This window comes from Solanum verrucosum, unplaced genomic scaffold, assembly GCF_900185275.1.
Source record: "Solanum verrucosum unplaced genomic scaffold, falcon-dt-bn FXZP01000252.1, whole genome shotgun sequence".
NCBI lineage: Eukaryota > Viridiplantae > Streptophyta > Magnoliopsida > Solanales > Solanaceae > Solanum > Solanum verrucosum.
Window position 1 is genome coordinate 2,007,028 of NW_026019988.1, and position 17,920 is coordinate 2,024,947.

The following is a 17,920-nucleotide window of genomic DNA, read 5'->3' on the forward strand; positions in this document are numbered from 1 at the left end:
TTACATAATATACTCTAAATATATGGCATTTCACATAATTTTCCTATAAATTTATTGCCTATATGAAGACATATTATCAAAGGATTATAATTACCACTCATCACCAACATTTAGTGATAATTACGTCGCCCACTTTTTACAGTTTGTTTAAGCGTGTATATTTGGATAATATAATTTGTATAACTTTTGTATAATGTAATTTGTATAACTGTTTAAAGTTCAGATGTTTGTGTTTGTATAAATTCCTTATTTCGAGTTTATACAAAAATAAATACAAATCAATTGATACTAACCAGTTTATACAAATACAGACGAACTTTTGTAAAATGTAATTTGTATGATATAATTTGTATAAAAGTTAAGATGTTTGTGTTTTTTAAGTTCATTTTTTCGAGTTTATACAAAAATAAATACAAATCAATTGATACTAACCAGTTTATAAAAATACATACGAAAATAGCTCAATTATACAAATGTACCCGCGAATTATACAAACAAGGTCGCCTATAGCAGCTTAAGCTATAGCTACAACCCATAAATATGCAAACTATAGCTAAGAAGCCTAATTAAGTTTATTATAATGACTATTTGCGAAATTTCCTCCGAAAAAAAACTTCTATTAATGAATGTTAATATGGGCCACGAACGATCCAAATGAATGTTTATATGTCTTCAACTGTTATAGGCAACTTATAAGCCCAATAGTATCATCTCAAAGTTGGTGTTGAGGTTAAAGGCCCATACATCTAAGATATACATATCATACTTGGGCAAGTTATACATTTGGCTAGTTGGCAAAAATAAGGGCAAATTACAGAAATCACATACTTTTAAGGCAAAATTATAATTTATCTCTTAAAAGTTTATAATTACAGAAATCCTTCAAACGGATACAATAATATAAGCGTTGATACATTAATTTGATACGCGAGATACATTAATCGTTAAGTAAGATACATTACATTTTATACATGATACACTAATTTGATGTACATCTTATACATGATACACTAATATGATGCGCGAAATACACTAATCGGATGTGCGAAAATGAGGGATTTTGGAGATTTGTAAAACTTATAGGGGATAATGGTAATAAGTAAACTAAAAGGTGGGATTTCTGTAATTTTTCCCAAAAATAATTACATTCGCTAGTCAAATATATAAAAAGTTGCGAAAACTTCTTTAAAAATTGGTCCACCTCTAAGAGCATATTATATGATGTACCGATTTACAATGCAATAAATTTGTATAGTATCATCTTAATTTAATATGAAAAAGGGTTAACATTGTCTTTTTACTATTTATTAAGGTATACTTTCTTCCTTCGTTTAAAATGAATATTTTATGACCTAGTTGTGTCAAATGTTTGATCGAGTGAATAATCCATTTCTTTTCAAAACAAGAATAGGACTATAATTTGAAAGTTGCCCCGACAAAGGCTTAGATGGTGCATGTACTTTGGTGAATCTCCAAAATCCTTTCAATGACCTACGTTGGAAGGGATATCTATTAACTCAATTTATTTTAAGTATAACCCACCCTTTTTGACAACCTAAGTGCAAATGACAACAACCAAACACAAATAATAAATAGTGTACGATGTTCCTAATTAAATATTGTTGAGAGTTGAGACGATGTACATGTTTCAAATAATCATATACCTACTTCTCTTCTCATCCATCAACATTTTAGCAAATTGAATTTATTTTAAAATATTTACGTTGTTGAAACGCGATTGCAAGAAAAATACAACAAATCAAATAAAAAAAATTCAAATGAAGCAATAAATTATAATATCATGCACAGAATAAAGTGCGACAATCTCGACTATCTATAAACCTTTTATTATATTCATCGACCTCTACACATATATTTTTTAATCTAGGATCATGTCTCCAGTAAATTAAATTTGCGTCAAGTCTTATTTAATCATCCTCACTCACCTCTTCCTCAATTCTTTTTCGGTCTATAGCTATCTCTATCTTTCGATTTTAACCTCTGCTACAACCAACCTCTAACACCTCTTAACTGGTACATCTCCACACCTCTTCTTCACAGGTCCGAACCACCTCAACCCCATTTCCCTCGTTTTATAAAAAAAGAATGATAGTTTTTTATTTTAATTTTTAATGGATAATATTAATTAAGTGGTGCTGGAAAATTCTGGCAAAATATAATTGTACAAAAAGGACCACATCTAGTTTTGATGAAGACATTTATAAAGTGATATTGACAAGGTAATTATAAAAGCCTAACACATCCACGCAGTCTTTAAGAATATGTACAAACACAGTTGAGGAAATTCATGGATAATAACAAATCAAAACCAGACATATTCAATTATTGCAATATCGACAGTTTTGTGACATTTACCAGAAATTTCAACCCAATTAATTTCTCTTTCATTTGCCTACTAAAAGGTGTATGGAGTTTTGGTACTATATGTTGTGAGCTTTGATCATTTCGAACTTAATAATGGATGTGTTTGATATGGAGAGAAATTTTTTTGGATGAGTTTTTTAATCTAGAGTTTGGCAATATTGATGAAAGTCTGGTTATAATTAGTACTTGTGGCATTTTCATTAGTAATGCTTTTTTCTCAGCGTAGTGTCATGAAATATATATGAATTTAGGATGTTAAGTGTTTTTCAATTGAAGCCCATTGATTTTTTAGAAATTAGTCGATATATTGGCTCCTAAAGTTGGTTAAGTTGAGCCTCACATTCCTGGTGACAGTATTTGTTGCATTTTCATTAATGATGTAATTCGATGTCATGAAATAGAAATTCAAGATTTTAAGTGGTTTTCATGTGTGTTAATCAACTAATCTTTCAAAAATTAGTCAATCGATTCCACTGGTATTACCTAAGCCTGACCAAGTCGAGCCGCACAAGCTTGATAATAAGTACTCATTGCATTTTCATTAATGATGATGTCTCACTTTTTCAACGTTAAGTACTCATTGCATTTTCATGAATTCAAGCTTTTAAGTGTTTTTCATGTGGGTTAACTAGTCCACAGACTCCTTTGGCTTCCAAACTTGGTTAGGCTGGGCCTCATAGTCTTGGTGACCGTTACTTGTTGCATTTATATTAATAGTGTCTCTTTTTTGAGAGTATTGATGTCACAAAATAGAAATTCAAAACTATAAATGTTGTTATAAGTGATAGTCCACTGATTTTTTAAAAATTAGTTGGCTGACTCCGTTGTCCCCAAACTTGGTCAAGGCCCAGCTTCATAAGCTTGATGATAAGTATTCATTCCATTTTCATTAATGACGTCTCACTTTTTGGTGTTCCAATATCATGAAACAAAAATTCAATATTTTAAGCATATTTCATACTCCCTCCATTTTAAATTAATTGAATTGTTGAGATGTTTCACACCCTTTAAGAAAAAAAGATTAAGATATAAATTAGACATAACTTTCCATTTTTATCCTTATTGGTTATTATCAAATTTATGATTAAAATAACTAAACGTTAATTAATAACTAATTCCAATACTAACTAATGAAGGGTAAATTTGAAAGAAAATTCTAAAAGCAGTCTTTTCCATTTTTATCCTTATTGGTTATTATCAAATTTATGATTAAAATAACTAAACGTTAATTAATAACTAATTCCAATACTAACTAATGAAGGGTAAATTTGGAAGAAAATTCTAAAAGCAGTCTTGAAAATTGAACAATTAAGTTAATTGAAAAATGAAAAATATCTCAATAAATTAATTAATATGAAATTGAGGGAGTATTGGCTAGTCTACTTATTTTTCAAAAACTAATCGTCGACTCTATGGCTCCTAAATTTTGATGGACCAAGCCTCACATACACGGTGTCCAATATTTATTGCATTTTTTTTTTAATTAATGACCTCTTTTTTCAATATTTTAGTGTCACAAAGATTTTAAATATTTTTCTTGTGTGTTAGTTTCACTTTTTTTACATTTCGATTTCACAAAATAAAAATTTTAAATTTTAAATAATTTTCATGTGTGTTAATCCATTGATTTACTGGTAATTAGTCGATTAATTCCCCAAACTTGGCCAGGCTGAGCCTCACAAATGTGGTGACCGGTTTATTAATAACATCTCTTTCTTCGATATTTCATTATCATGATATAAGAATTTAAAATTTAAAATTTAAAATAATTTTTTATATGTGTTAATCCACAAATTTTTGTAGAAAAGGGCATATATGTCATTTTACAAACTATATGTTGAAGGCCAAGGCCAAATTGATGTCAATGGGCATGGCAGACAGCAAAGAGACTGACTTGGATTTTGGAGTTTGGACCCATTTTTACAAAAGAATATTAATGCAAATATCGAATCACACGCTCACACACATACACACACAAAATTGCACATAACCCAATATTTTCTTTTGTTTTTCTCTTAATAAAAATATTAAATTATTAAGCTCATTGTACAAGACTTGTTTAATATGACTTGAAGACAATTACATAAAAAATGAAATTTATCTCATACTCATCAACAACGAAAAAGAAAATTAAACAATTCTCCTCTTCAACAAAAAAAATAAAAAAATAAAAATCAAATCTTAAATTTATCGGTAATTTTTCATTTAAAAACTCAAATTATAATATGTTTCACTGAGGTGAAATTAGCCTTCAAAATACAGATTCAACCAAACTCACTAATTTTAGTTAAAATATTAAAACTTGCATTAAAAGGTATATTTAATATAAATAAATTATTAATTTAAAATCTACTATATACTTTCAATCTTGACTTCGCCTATGTGGACTTATACTTTGGCTCACATTTTAGAATTTCTTTTGTGCTTATTCACAAATGCTCATTATTATAAGTTAATCATACAATAATTACACATAGCCCAACTTTTTTTTTTCTTTCTAATTTCCTAATAAAAATTACTCTAAATAAAGTCCCTTCATTAAAAAAGGAAAAAAGAAAAGGTAGTTTTTGCTTTAGCATTTGTTGACCCCTCTTCTTCCTCATTTGCCTGATAGTCCAAAACATCTCTCATTTTCTCTCTCTCTCTCACTCTATGCTGCTGCTAACTGTACTAATCTGGAGGAGTATACAAAGAGCTATTGTTTCTCTTCTGTACTCTTTTTTTTTAGTCACAGGTAAAGCTAAATCTTCAATTTGGTTTACAAGGGTAATTCAGGTACTTATTTTTCTCTTGTAATCTAAATGGGGTTGCTTCAAGATTCAGTTTTGGCATCTGGGTTGTTGTTTTCATTAAGGATCTGATATAGGTTTTGCTTAAAAATGTAATCTTGATCAAGATCTGATTTTTAATTAATTAACCCTTAATCATGTTCACTGTATTTGTGTCTGGTTAAGTTGTGGGTTGCTGTCTAAGTCTTGATTTACTTTTTATGTGTGGGTTTCTTGTTAAATATATATATTTTTTCCTGTGTTTTTTTTTCTGCTTCTTTGATGGATATGAAATCCATGTATGGTGTTGTATAAGCTTTAAAGTAATGTAATCTGTGTTTTAAATGGTAAGTTATGGTTGTTCACTTTATTGATATCTGTTTTTAGCTATCAGTTTTTTCAGTCTTAAGTAGAGTATATAAGGTTCTACATGCAAATTTACTTGAGGCTAATAGAGAATTAGATCTTGTACATAGTCCCAGGGTTTAAGTTTTTGATTTGGTTTGCAGCAGGGATAATTAAATACTAAGGGGTTATTTGATTTGTATTAGTTATGCACCACATAGACTGAATCCTACGGAACAATGGATTAAATAATACCATGACTAATACATGACATCCTACCAAATGAACCCTAAGCAGCACTTTAGTTGATTCCCAGCTGTGGGGGTATGATCCAGTAATTATCTGATCAGAGCTTAAGAAAGGTGATCGCCTCGTCGCCAATGGCGGAGGCGAGGCGACCCTTCATCGCCTTTAAGCTTTGTGGCGAGGTGATCTTCAAATGGCCACGCCATGGCGACAAAGGTGAGAGGCGAAAAAGGCAAGAAAGACGTTACCTTTTGTATTTTCTTAAAAAAGACAACCAATTTAGGGTTTTAAAAGTTAAAAAGTAATTTTAAGGTTTTCTTTCCAAATTTGCACAGTTGTACTCTTAGACAGCAACTCCAACCCGTCAACTTGACTGGACTTTTCCGGTGACTCCAAAGTCCAACCAATACGTAGTTCTTCATTTCTACTTCTTCTTTAGACTTCAGAGTTACTTCTACCTCTGTTTTGTCCTCACTGTTTTGACTTTTGTTCTGTTTTTTTCTCATTCAAGATCTAGACTTTTAGTATCTACTATCCATTTTCAGTTTTTGAATTGAAATATTTGCTAATATGTTATTGCTATTGAGATTCTAATTATTTATTTATGCAATTAAATATTTTAATTTTTTGGTATTATTGGCACCACACTTCAATAAGGCAAGCGCCTTGCTCACCTCGCCTTGTGGCAAGGCAGACCCTTGTTGCCTTTCGCTGTCCAAAACACTGTAACTCAAGTGAAATGGTTAAATGGAGTAGTGAGGATTCGATTAGTCGACCCTGACTTGTTTGGGACTGAGACGTAGTTGTTGTTATTATTGTTGGTCAAGTAATATCTTATTTCCTCCTCTTTGATATACACACCTGTTTTTCTGTTGACAACTTGACAGTAACACATTGAATTATCTCCAAGAAGAGATTATCTGAGTGAATGCTTAGACCTTGTAATTGTCCTTTTAATGGGTAATTTTTTGTCTTGTTGGCAGATTGGCGAGGTACATCTGTAATCTTGTAGCAAGATGATGGCAATTGGAATGGTTGACGGAAACACGTGCTCTCCTTTGTAACTTATTCATCTGTATCATTGTGTCACTGATGGCTTCGAATTTTGGTGCTAGAGCTCCCCTTGAACCGAAACAAAAACCTGTTGGAGCTCGACAGACAGCAGAGACAAATGACTCTAGCTCTTTTCTTACGCAGGTGTCAAAAATGAATGAACTCAGCCTTGCTCTTTCTGGTAAATTACCAGAATCTGGCAAAATTACAACACATGATGTGGACGGGGTCCGGAATGATAAGAAGTATCAAAGGGGGTCTAATGATCTGTCAATTGATAAATCTAAAAATGCTCCCACTGATATTCAGAATGTGTCAACACCTGGGAATCATGAAGTTAATGGAACCAGAAGCTCACTTGAGTCTTCTACCGATCAAGAAAAGAAAACATCTAACCAAACTAGTGGCAAGAACAGTTCAGTTTCTGCAAAAGTTAGTGATGGTACTAGTAGTCTAGCCAAAAATAGTGGAAGTGGCAAGATAAGTGATCATGCTGATCTTGTTGAGAGTGGAAAGAGCAGCATGTGTAGAGGAAGCACCAGCACTGATGTGAGTGATGAAAGCACCTTTAGCAGTTTTAGCAGCAGTGTAAATAAACCCCACAAAACAAATGACGTGAGATGGGAAGCTATCCAAGCTGTCCGATCTAAAGATGGTAGCTTAGGTTTGAGCCATTTCAGACTGCTGAAAAGGTTGGGTTGTGGAGATATTGGAAGTGTTTACCTGGCTGAACTGAGTGGAACCAAGTGTTACTTTGCTATGAAAGTCATGGATAAAGCATCTTTAGCCAGCCGCAAGAAGCTTCTTCGTGCTCAGACAGAGAGAGAAATTTTATCATCACTTGATCATCCTTTTCTTCCCTCTCTCTACAGCCACTTTGAGACTGATAAGTTTTCATGTTTGGTCATGGAATTCTGTCCTGGAGGGGATCTGCATACTCTTAGGCAGAGACAGCCAGGGAAACATTTTTCTGAACAAGCAGTGAAGTATAACTTCTTTTCTGTCTTTTGAATATGATTTTTCCTATTGATACTTTCTGAGTTCCACGTTATTTTACTGCTTTCTACAAGATCATTGTTTTTGTAATTTCAATAGAAGATCCACAATTGAGAAGGCTGTTGCAACAAAACAGTCTAGCTGTTCATCTTACTTGGAAGTGCATATTTATGTTGTCAAATGCACTTGAACCTTATGCTGCTGGATGAGTGATGTCGCACTAGGCCTTCAAATTTTGTTGGAAGCCTATTACCATAGTTCTAGGAGCATCCTTCACTTTGAGAATGTCTAGGTTCTGAATTTGCATTTGTCGAGTAATAAGGTCCATTGTCTGTGATGTCAGTTATTTTTCGCGTTTAGACTGTTCATATTCTTTTTGTTCCTCCACCAAGTTACCAAAATTCCTCTCCTTTTCCCTTTATGGAGTTTGGTGGATTCTTGCCCCTTTTCTTGGACATCTTCTGTGTCACAGAAGTTTTTTCTTTGTGAAATCAATTTCATTATAACTTTCATCTATATTGCTGCGTAGTATTAGCTGACTTGGTTGAGCAGCAATTCATGGTTTTAGCTCTCTGGGATAACAGTATTTGGATCTAATAAACAGTTGCTTAATGCCGAATTAAGTAAGTGGGACTTGCATTTTGTTTTTGAATGTATTAGGAGCGTATTACTATGTCCCCATATTCCGGTTTGCATATTCCAAGGTTTCATTTTAGAGATTTGAAATGAATATTTACTGTTCCCTTCAGCATACAATTGTCCCGTGGTCCAACTAGAATTATAGTTATGCAACAAAATATGGTCTACTGTATTTCCTTTTCATATTGTTTTAGTATATGCGATACTTGGGCCAGAGGGTCCTTCGGAAATAGCCTCTCTACCTTAACAAGGTAGGGGTAAGGCTGTGTACACAATCCCCTCCGCAGGCCCCACTTATGGACTACTCTGGGTATGTTGTTGTTGAAGCATTTTATTGACGTGATCTATTTACTGACGATTAACTTCCTCTCTTTTCAGATTTTATGTTGCTGAGGTCCTTCTAGCTCTAGAGTATCTCCATATGCTTGGGATTATCTACCGCGACCTCAAGCCTGAGAATGTCCTTGTTAGAGAAGATGGACATATAATGCTTTCAGACTTTGACCTGTCACTTTGTTGTTCTTTTAGCCCAACGCTGGTCAAGACATCTTCCCTGGAGTTGGAGCCTCTCAGGAAGAACTCTGGATACTGTGTCCAGCCGGCGTGCATTGAGCCTTCCTGCATTCAACCATCATGTGTCGTTCCTACAACATGCTTCTCTCGCCGCATCTTTTCCAGCAAGTCCAAGAAGGATCGGAAACCCAAAAATGACGTAGGTAATCAAGTTAGGCCATTACCAGAGCTCATGGCAGAACCTACTAGTGCTCGCTCTATGTCATTTGTGGGAACTCATGAATACTTGGCACCAGAGATTATCAAAGGTGAAGGCCATGGAAGTGCAGTAGATTGGTGGACTTTTGGGATCTTTCTCTACGAACTCTTGTTTGGTAAAACTCCATTCAAAGGATCTGGTAACCGAGCTACATTATTCAATGTCGTCGGGCAACCTCTTAGATTTCCAGAATCACCAGTTGTTAGTTTTGCAGCAAGGGATCTGATTAGAGGTTTACTCATAAAAGAACCACAGAACAGATTGGCATACAAAAGAGGGGCAACTGAGATAAAACAACACCCTTTCTTTGAAGGGGTTAATTGGGCACTAATACGCTGTGCTAGCCCTCCCGAGGTGCCTAAACCGGTTGAATTTGAGAGACTACCAATCCCAGCACCATCTACCAATCAAAAGACTGTTCCAGCAGTAGTAGCTCCCAGCCAAAAGGGTTCTGATAACTACCTCGAATTTGATTTCTTCTAGTAATTATCAGCCTGACTGGTAATTTTTATGAATTGGTGGACAGCAAATCCTGAATTCAGGGATAATGGTATATGCACAGGGTCCTGTTGTCACTGTCCATAACAGTGTTAGACCTTATTATTTGTGAATTTGTACGTGCTTCAAGCTAGAGCTGCCTCCCATTATTAGTCTCCATATATACAAGGGTGTCTGAACGGTAAAAGGCGAGTGTCTTGAAGTACAAAGTGTTGGAAGTATGCAATTGGATAACTCAAAATCAGTGTGTGGCTTTAGGTGAGATGGCATTGCCATGAACAGGAAACTGTTTTTGGCCAAATGACCAAGTTAAGCAAGATGATTGCTCAATGTATATTGCTTTTTGATGCTGCCTAGATTGTATTCCATCCCAAAGGTACAGTACAGTGTGAGAAAGTTTAGATTTAATCTTATCTTTAAGTTATGCGACAACCATACTTTTGGATGTCGGTGTATTTCCAAGACATCTAGACCACAGTGAATTTTGCTACATTTTACTTTCTCCTATGTAATATTTGCTTTTTTGCTCTTTCAGAAGTAAAGGAGGGAGTTCTTTTTTTATCCTTTTTGCTTTTCCTTTGTCATTGTCATTCCTTATGTATCAGGTAATAACATCAGTATCTTCAGCCCACTTATTAGTCCTTGCTCATGGAATGGTAAAACAACGATTTGCTTCTTTATTAGTGAGGGTCTATTGGGAACATCCTCTCTATCTCTACGAGGTAGGGGTAAAGTCTGCATACACTCTACCCTCTTCAGACCCAACTCGTGGGATTACACTGAGTATGCTGTTGTTTTATTACTTCTTGTATGTACAATAACTGTAAAAAGTAACATGTCATATGTGGTATGATGAAGAGGGGAGATTCTTATGGAAACCAGCTATTTGGTGATAGAAATTTACATCCTTGAAGTCCTTGAGGTAGGACACTATTGAGCTATATGATATCTAAGACATGACCTTGGCTCTGAAACATCCTCCACATCCAATGGATTGATCATTCTGGACTTCTTGATTCTGATTTTGGATCTGGCCTTCAATGGACTTTGGGCTGCCACTGGAGTATCGGAGAGAAGGTGATTCAAACATCTGCAGCTCAACAACTTCCTTGCCTTCACATATGATCTTAACTTCACAGAACTCTGGTGCATTTTGTAATATCTCATCCGTCGTTCCGTTACCTTTTCTTGACTTCATTTTCCTATCAGAGAAATTCATGAAACAAGATTAAGAAGATGACAGCTGAAAACTGATGGAGAAGTGGAGTAGAAGTTAAAAAGTTTTTTTTTTTTGCTCATACTTGAGATTGGCTTTAGAAGTACCAAGAATAAGCTTTCTTATGTTGCAGATGGGAATGAGGTTCAGTATAGCTTTGCCTTCCATGTCACTCTCAATAAGTATAGTGTCCAGTTTAACCTGTTAAAAATGGCACATATCATACAGCCTTAGTTATACAGGGCATGCAAGTGGGTACCTCCACTCATTTGTTTCCCAGTGGTGAAGCCTGAAATCTCGTTAAGAGTGTTAAGGATTTATATATATGTATATAATAACATACTCAGTGAAATTTTGAAAGTGGGGTCTGGGGAAGGTAGAATTTATGTATATCTTACTCCTATCTTGTGGAGGTAGATAGGTTGTTTTTGGAGGACCCTCAGAACGACAATGAAGAAAACGTTAACAACTAATATGGAGACAGTAACAATAATAAAATAGTATGATAACTGAAATATAAGATTAATATATTTATGTATAAAAAGTAATATTTGACGTATATACGTGATATAATTTTCCGATGAAGAGTGATCTGCACCTTGGAAGCAGAGCAAATGTCAACAAACTTTTGAAGGAACTGCGTCCTCTTGCTTCTTTCTTTAGTCATGTAATTCTCTTTCTGTTCTTCATTCACTTGGCCTATTGGCATCATTCCCACTGTGTTGTTTCATCACAAAATAAGTTTCATATAATTTTGTGTCTTTATAGATTATAACAAACTAAATAAGATCTAAATTCAAATAATAAGAAAGTAAAATAGTCAGGAGTATTCAAAACAATATCTTAATTTTATTGTTTGTTATAATTTGGATATTATTCATACTCTTATCTTTAGAGAAATATATATTGACACGTTGAATTCACTCCGTTTGTTTGGAGTTAGAACTCTTTTACAATCAAGGACAACTACAAGACTATATGCTAAACAACAAGGGTATGCATGACCTCATAGTATAATAGAAGGTAAAATTAAGATAATTATGAGTAAAATTATATCATGATTTTTTTTTTAAAAAAAGATAAAAAGATACAAGGTTGAATTTATGAATGAACAAAGTATTCCCTTAATCAAAGTGGCCAAATCCTCCTACAACTAAACCATTAGACTATAACTACAACAACAACATATTTAGTATAGTTTCATAAGTGGGGTCTGAAAAAATACATATGCAGATTTTATTCTTACCTTGAAATATATAGATGTTGTTTCTGATACACCCTTGACTCAAGAAAATAACAGGAGCAACGAAATCAAGAATTAAATATTATTTTTCTTATGCATCTTTGTGTGTGTGAGAGAGAGATAGAGAGAAAGCACTTACAAGGAGTGGGGATGAAGTTAGTTTGAGGAAAGATATGAATGAGGAAAACAATGGTAGAATTTGGATTAGTCACAACATGATTGAGAGTCCAAAGCAAAGCATCCATGCTTGATTCCTCTTGGCTAACATTCTTATTCCAAACAACAACATAAACAACATCATGTTCCTCATGATTGTGAAAGTCAAAGGAAAACAAACTTCCTTCAACTTCACCACCACCATGATGATCAATTTCAAACAAATCACTTGTAGAATTATAAAAATTCCCCTCGTCTTCTTCTTCAATTTCATTGATAAAACTATTGCCATTGATTTCTTTCATTGTTTTCTTCTTCTTAAAAATTAGTGAAAAATCAAGATGATGGTGATCAACCTTAATATTATCAAAATCCCAAAGAGGAGATTAATGATGATAGACTCACTTTGTGTTTGTCCTTTCTTATTTGCATCCAAAAGATTTAAGTTGTTTGGAAAACTTAGACAAGTGTAGGAAAAAGTTGTTACCAAGTGAGACATTTTTATATAGAGGATAAAACTAATGATGTAAGCTAGCAACTATAAAATAACTCTTCTTTTAGAATTATAAGGTAGAAGCGGATTCAAGATTTAAATTTTATGAGTTCAGAATTTAATATTCATGCGTACATAATAAATTTTCATGTATGCACAATCGAAACCTTTGTCGATTACATACCTTTGACCCAGGGATTTATTAGAAACAACCTCTTTGTCATGTAAAGATAAAGGCAAGATATGTGTACAATCATTGGGTATGTTGTTGTTGTTGCATACATAATAGATTTTTGTTAACATATATATAAAATTTGAGTTAAAATTACTGGAGTTGACTGAACGTGTAGATTATAATGTCCACACGCCCCCTGAAAAATATTCACACCCGGCTCTTAATGTGATCATGGGCGAAGCTAAGGGATGGAAGGAGGTTTATCTGAGCCCGCCCTTTCACTGAAAAATTATACAATGTATATAAATATTAATATTTTTTTTAACATATTACATATTAGACGTTTAATTTTCTTTCACTTCTTTGCCTGTTCATTTTTGTTACTCTTTGAATCCCCGATAGAAATCTTGCCTCCACCCACTGAATGTAATGTCACCACTTATCATGTTAAATGTACTTTGTTGGTACTCTCTCTTTTTTTGTCTTATTTATTTTTTCCATGTGTTTTATAAACAACACTACATTTCTATATTTAGGAAGTTCTTAATTCTAATATTCTCATTTTGTTCTTAAAAAAATTTCAATAAAATATTTAATTTTGAAAAAAGGATAGTAACTAAATCCGTTTAATATTTATTGTACTATTTTTCGACGAAAAGTATTCAATTCAATCTGTCTGACAATACACGGTCCCCCAACCCAAAAAAATATGCATATTTGATAGAATAAAAAGACAACATTAATTTATTCATTTCATTTTAATAAATTAAATGAATATGAATGATGTTATGAGTAATTTATTTTTTTTTAAAAACAAAAATGTTGAGACGTTGTTTTCTAATAGAGACTTGTACAAGAATATCCGAATATACGTACCAGCATCTCAGCGCTTTCAACCAATGAAATTGTCCAAAGTCAATGCATTTTGCTTACAATATTATATTATATTTTCTCCGTCCTAATTTACGTGTCATAGTTCAAATTTTGAGAGTCAAATTTTTAAATTTTGATAGAGAATTGAAGCGTAGAATTTTGTAAACTATGTAAAAAAGTGCTATAAGTCATAGTAATTAAGTTTTAAAAGACATAAAAAATCGCGATAAAAAAAAAACTTCGTTGACTTTCGAAATTTGAACATGACTATATTTTATGTATTAAGTGTTATTAGTTGAAACTTGTATGAGAATCGCAGTGCTGATCGATTTGTTATATGATTATATTGACTGAATTATTTAAAAGGGAATTGAACAAGAAACCTATTGATGATAATAATTAAGTTCGATGAATATTCGTACTGAAATTCAAAACATTATCATCTCAATTATTTCACACTCATAATTACAGAGTTAAGACTTTTTATCAAACTAAGAAATCAAGGGTACTATTCAATATATCTAGTGTAATATATAAACATCTTTTAAAAATTTATCTATATAATGTAATTTTCGACGTGAACAGGATGGCATTGCAATATATGATCGGATACCTTTTACCTCCACCAACATAACTATTGTACAGTTGTGCATATCAAGATACCATGTAACTGCGTATATCAAGATTTAGATAGATAAAAAGAAATTAATTTACTTATATTTTGTGCCCCATGATTGCCAATGTTCACCGCAGTCATTTCATTGATCACTAAACTATACCTTTTGAGTGCGAGTTGCTTACACACTTCATCAATTGAGGTGTAGCTCTATAATCAAAAATAGCAATTGACATGGAGTTTCAAATATACCAAAGTGAAACTCTATGACACTATCCTAGAGTTTTAGCGTGAAATTTGAAATTTCATGATAATAACTATTTTTTAATTATAATGGCCAAAAAGTGACTATTTATGAATTTTATCCTAGATAAGAAGAAAGACATCCCTTGTAATAAATGCATGGGCCGGGTTCGAAAAAGACCGAACTAAAAGGATCTACTACACAATTTTACTCTGCATTTTTAACGAAAAAGATAATTAAGGTAGAAGAAAGAAGTTCAAAGACCTAAGATCGAACTAAAAGGATCTATTTATACGCAATCATACTCTGCATTTCTCGAAAGGTAATAGACATTCATATACTTTCTGCACATTTGAATGCCTTCAATAATAAAAATGAAAAAAAAAAATCATATACATACACAAACATTACACCAAATTACATAAAAAAATTCCCATAATTTATACTATAAAGTTCTTATTTTTTTTTTATACAATTTTTGTCTTCTATGTCTCTTCAACATTTCCATTAGATGATTCTCCAATTTCTTCTTCTTCTTCTTGTTCCTTTATTCTCCATTTCTGCAGTTCTCCTTCAACAACCAATTTTGCTGCTTCTGCCATTTCTGTTGTTTTCAATGCTTCTTGTGTCGCGGTTTTGATATCTTCTTTCTCCTTTAACAACCCCTCGAGTTTTTCGTTTGCTTGTTTTTCATTGGCATTGATGGTTTCAACTTGTGCCATCACAGTTGCTACTTTTATGTCAGCATCATTCTTGATTCCCTCTACTTTTCGTTTTAATGCCTCAAATTCCTCGACTGATAGTCTTATCTTCCCATTAGATGATTCTGATGATGAATGTTTTTCATCGTTGTTATCATCAGTGGAATTGTCTGTTTTGTTGTTTCTTGATTGATTGTGTATCTTTTCATCTGCAAGTTTCTCTGCTGCTTTTGCTTCTTCAGCCTCTTTTAGCGCGATTTTTAGCTTTTCCTCTGTTTCTTTAGTTGTTTCATGTGCTGATTGCGCATCTTGTTTGAGTAACTCCGTGTTTTTCTTCATCTCATTTGCTTCTTTTGTGTATTGATTCGCCTCGGAAGTTAACTGTTGGATTCTTGAAGGTAAATCATTTGAATCTCCTTCAGCTTGTGTTTTAGCTGAAATGCTTGTTTCCAGATCTTTCTTGCTGTTTTCGAGCTCTAATTTTAAGTTTTCGACTAGAGACTCTGTTTCCTCTGCTTTCTTATTGAGCTCATTGAGTTCGCCTTTCACACGTTCTGCTTCTTGTTTAAGGGATTCAACTATGCCACGGAGGGAACTTTCCTCCGCGACTATCTCTTTCAACATGTTCTTTGTAGCATTGAGCTCTTCATTTGCTTTGTTATACGCGTCTAAATCAAGGGCTCGGACTTTATTGAGTTGTTCTTGTAAGACATGGATTGCTTCGTTGGTTACCTCGAGTTTCTCAACGAGGTTTTCTGTTACTAGTTGAGAGTCAGGGTCCTCTTTGAGGGCCCTGATTTTCTCTTCAGCTTCTTCTTTAGCTGTTTTAAGTGAATGTAAGTGAACTTCTTTATCTTGGATAAGCTTTTCGTGCTCGTCTTGTGCTTTGAGAGATGCAACTTTTACTTGTCCTAATGTTTCGCGTAATGTAGTGACTTCTTTCGAGAGCTTACCTAGCCTCTCTCTATTGATGGCCGCGTTATGCTGTGCATCTGCAGCTTCTTGAAACGCGGCCAGTTTAGCAGTCAGGGCTGCATCAAAGTCCTGACGGAGGTTTGTAAGCTCTTGTTTTGCGGAATTTAGTTCACCAGAAGATGTTCGATATTGTTCTCTTTCAGCTTCAACATTCTGTTTCCAAGCATCAGTGCCTACTGGAGGTTTATTTGATTTCTGTTCTTCGAGCTCGATGGCTCGGGCCTTTGCTGTCTCTGTTGCCTCAATAGCTGCTTGCTTCGTTTCGCATAGTGTCTCGAGCTTTCCTGTGAGTTCTTGGAGTGTTCTTTTAGCCTTTTCGAGATCTCGAAGAGCATGAGTCTTTGTTGTCTCTGTACTTCTTATCTGTTCTTTGAAGCCATCTAGTTCTCTTAGGGCCAAATGAAGCCTACTTTCCTTCTCTAACACCCTCTGAGAAGAAAATAAAGTTGTTAGTATATGGTAATTGAACCCTATGCTGCTCGGACTCTTCAAAAATGTCGTTAGATGCATGTCGGATCCTCAAAATAGTGCATTTTTTAAGGATCCACCACGGATGTGTCAACATTTTTGGAAAGTATGCACAACATAGATTGAACCTATTGCTTTTGGCATAAACCATGTATAAATAAACATGCAAAAATTAAATAAAATAAAAATGTACTAATATGCGGATTCAGAATTTAAATTTAATGAGTGTTTCCTATTATTATGCCCACTACACATTTCCTAGGTGGAGCTAGGTTTAGGTAAAGGGGTTCAATCAAATCTCTTTCGTTGAAAAATTCTTCGTCTCACATACGACAAACATTAGTTTTCTTGATTATATATAAACTGTTGAATGTCCTTGACGTTACGATAAAAGGGGTTCAAAAATTGTGTTAATCTCAAATATAAACATTCTAGTATTTTATTGACTCCCCTCGTATATAAATTTCTAGCTCCGCCATTACTATGACCTAATGTCAAAAATTACTCTATTCAGATCACGCTTATTTTGAATCGACTGACTCTAGATATTGAATTCGACCGGTTATCATACCTCTTCAATGGTTTTTGATCTTTTAATAGTTGGTTTAGCCTGAGGTGAAGAACCAGTATCACCAAACAAACTAACAGCAGCTCTAACAGATTGAAAAGGTGCTCTTGTGTCAATTTCACCAACTTCTGCCTTTGGTGAACCTGTACTTCCTGCTGTTTTTGGTGAACCAACAGATGATGGAGATCCTGTTTTTGAACTTGGTGAACCTGAGGCATTTTGCCTACCTGTTCTTATACTGAATCCAAACATCTTATTCTTTTGTGGTTCTATAATATGATCTCTATAATTACGTCTTCTGTCCTGCATAAAATGATACATAATTTCAAGATTATGAGATTCTATTGTTTCAAGGGAAAAGAAGCAATAATATGTGTAGTGTAGTCCTACAAAACAGGGTCGCAAACCTTACCTTAGAGGTTATTTTCAATAGACCCTCAGTTTCTAGGAAAAACAATTCCAAAAAGAACGAACGGTAATACATGAAACA

At 33.8% G+C, this 17,920-nt stretch overlaps 3 protein-coding genes across 3 annotated transcripts; 1 reads left to right on the top strand and 2 right to left on the bottom strand.

The window, feature by feature from the left end:
* The first annotated feature begins 4,952 nt into the window (after positions 1–4,952).
* Positions 4,953–10,260, top strand: LOC125818791 (serine/threonine-protein kinase D6PKL2). The gene is made up of 3 exons (XM_049498302.1): positions 4,953–5,160; positions 6,728–7,783; positions 8,811–10,260. The coding sequence occupies exons 2-3, from the start codon at positions 6,837–6,839 to the stop codon at positions 9,685–9,687; spliced, it is 1,824 nt and encodes a 607-aa protein (XP_049354259.1). The 5' UTR covers positions 4,953–5,160; positions 6,728–6,836; the 3' UTR covers positions 9,688–10,260.
* Positions 10,261–10,568: 308 nt separating this feature from the next.
* Positions 10,569–12,776, bottom strand: LOC125818805 (U-box domain-containing protein 36). The gene is made up of 4 exons (XM_049498321.1): positions 12,301–12,776; positions 11,517–11,635; positions 11,004–11,119; positions 10,569–10,904 (listed from the first exon to the last, which is right to left on the bottom strand). The coding sequence occupies exons 1-4, from the start codon at positions 12,620–12,622 to the stop codon at positions 10,652–10,654; spliced, it is 810 nt and encodes a 269-aa protein (XP_049354278.1). The 5' UTR covers positions 12,623–12,776; the 3' UTR covers positions 10,569–10,651.
* A 2,409-nt stretch (positions 12,777–15,185) lies between these two features.
* LOC125818790 (WEB family protein At1g12150-like) lies at positions 15,186–17,751 on the bottom strand. The gene is made up of 2 exons (XM_049498301.1): positions 17,434–17,751; positions 15,186–16,823 (listed from the first exon to the last, which is right to left on the bottom strand). Exons 1-2 carry the CDS (start codon positions 17,749–17,751, stop codon positions 15,204–15,206), a joined length of 1,938 nt encoding a protein of 645 aa, XP_049354258.1. The 3' UTR covers positions 15,186–15,203.
* Positions 17,752–17,920: the final 169 nt, after the last annotated feature.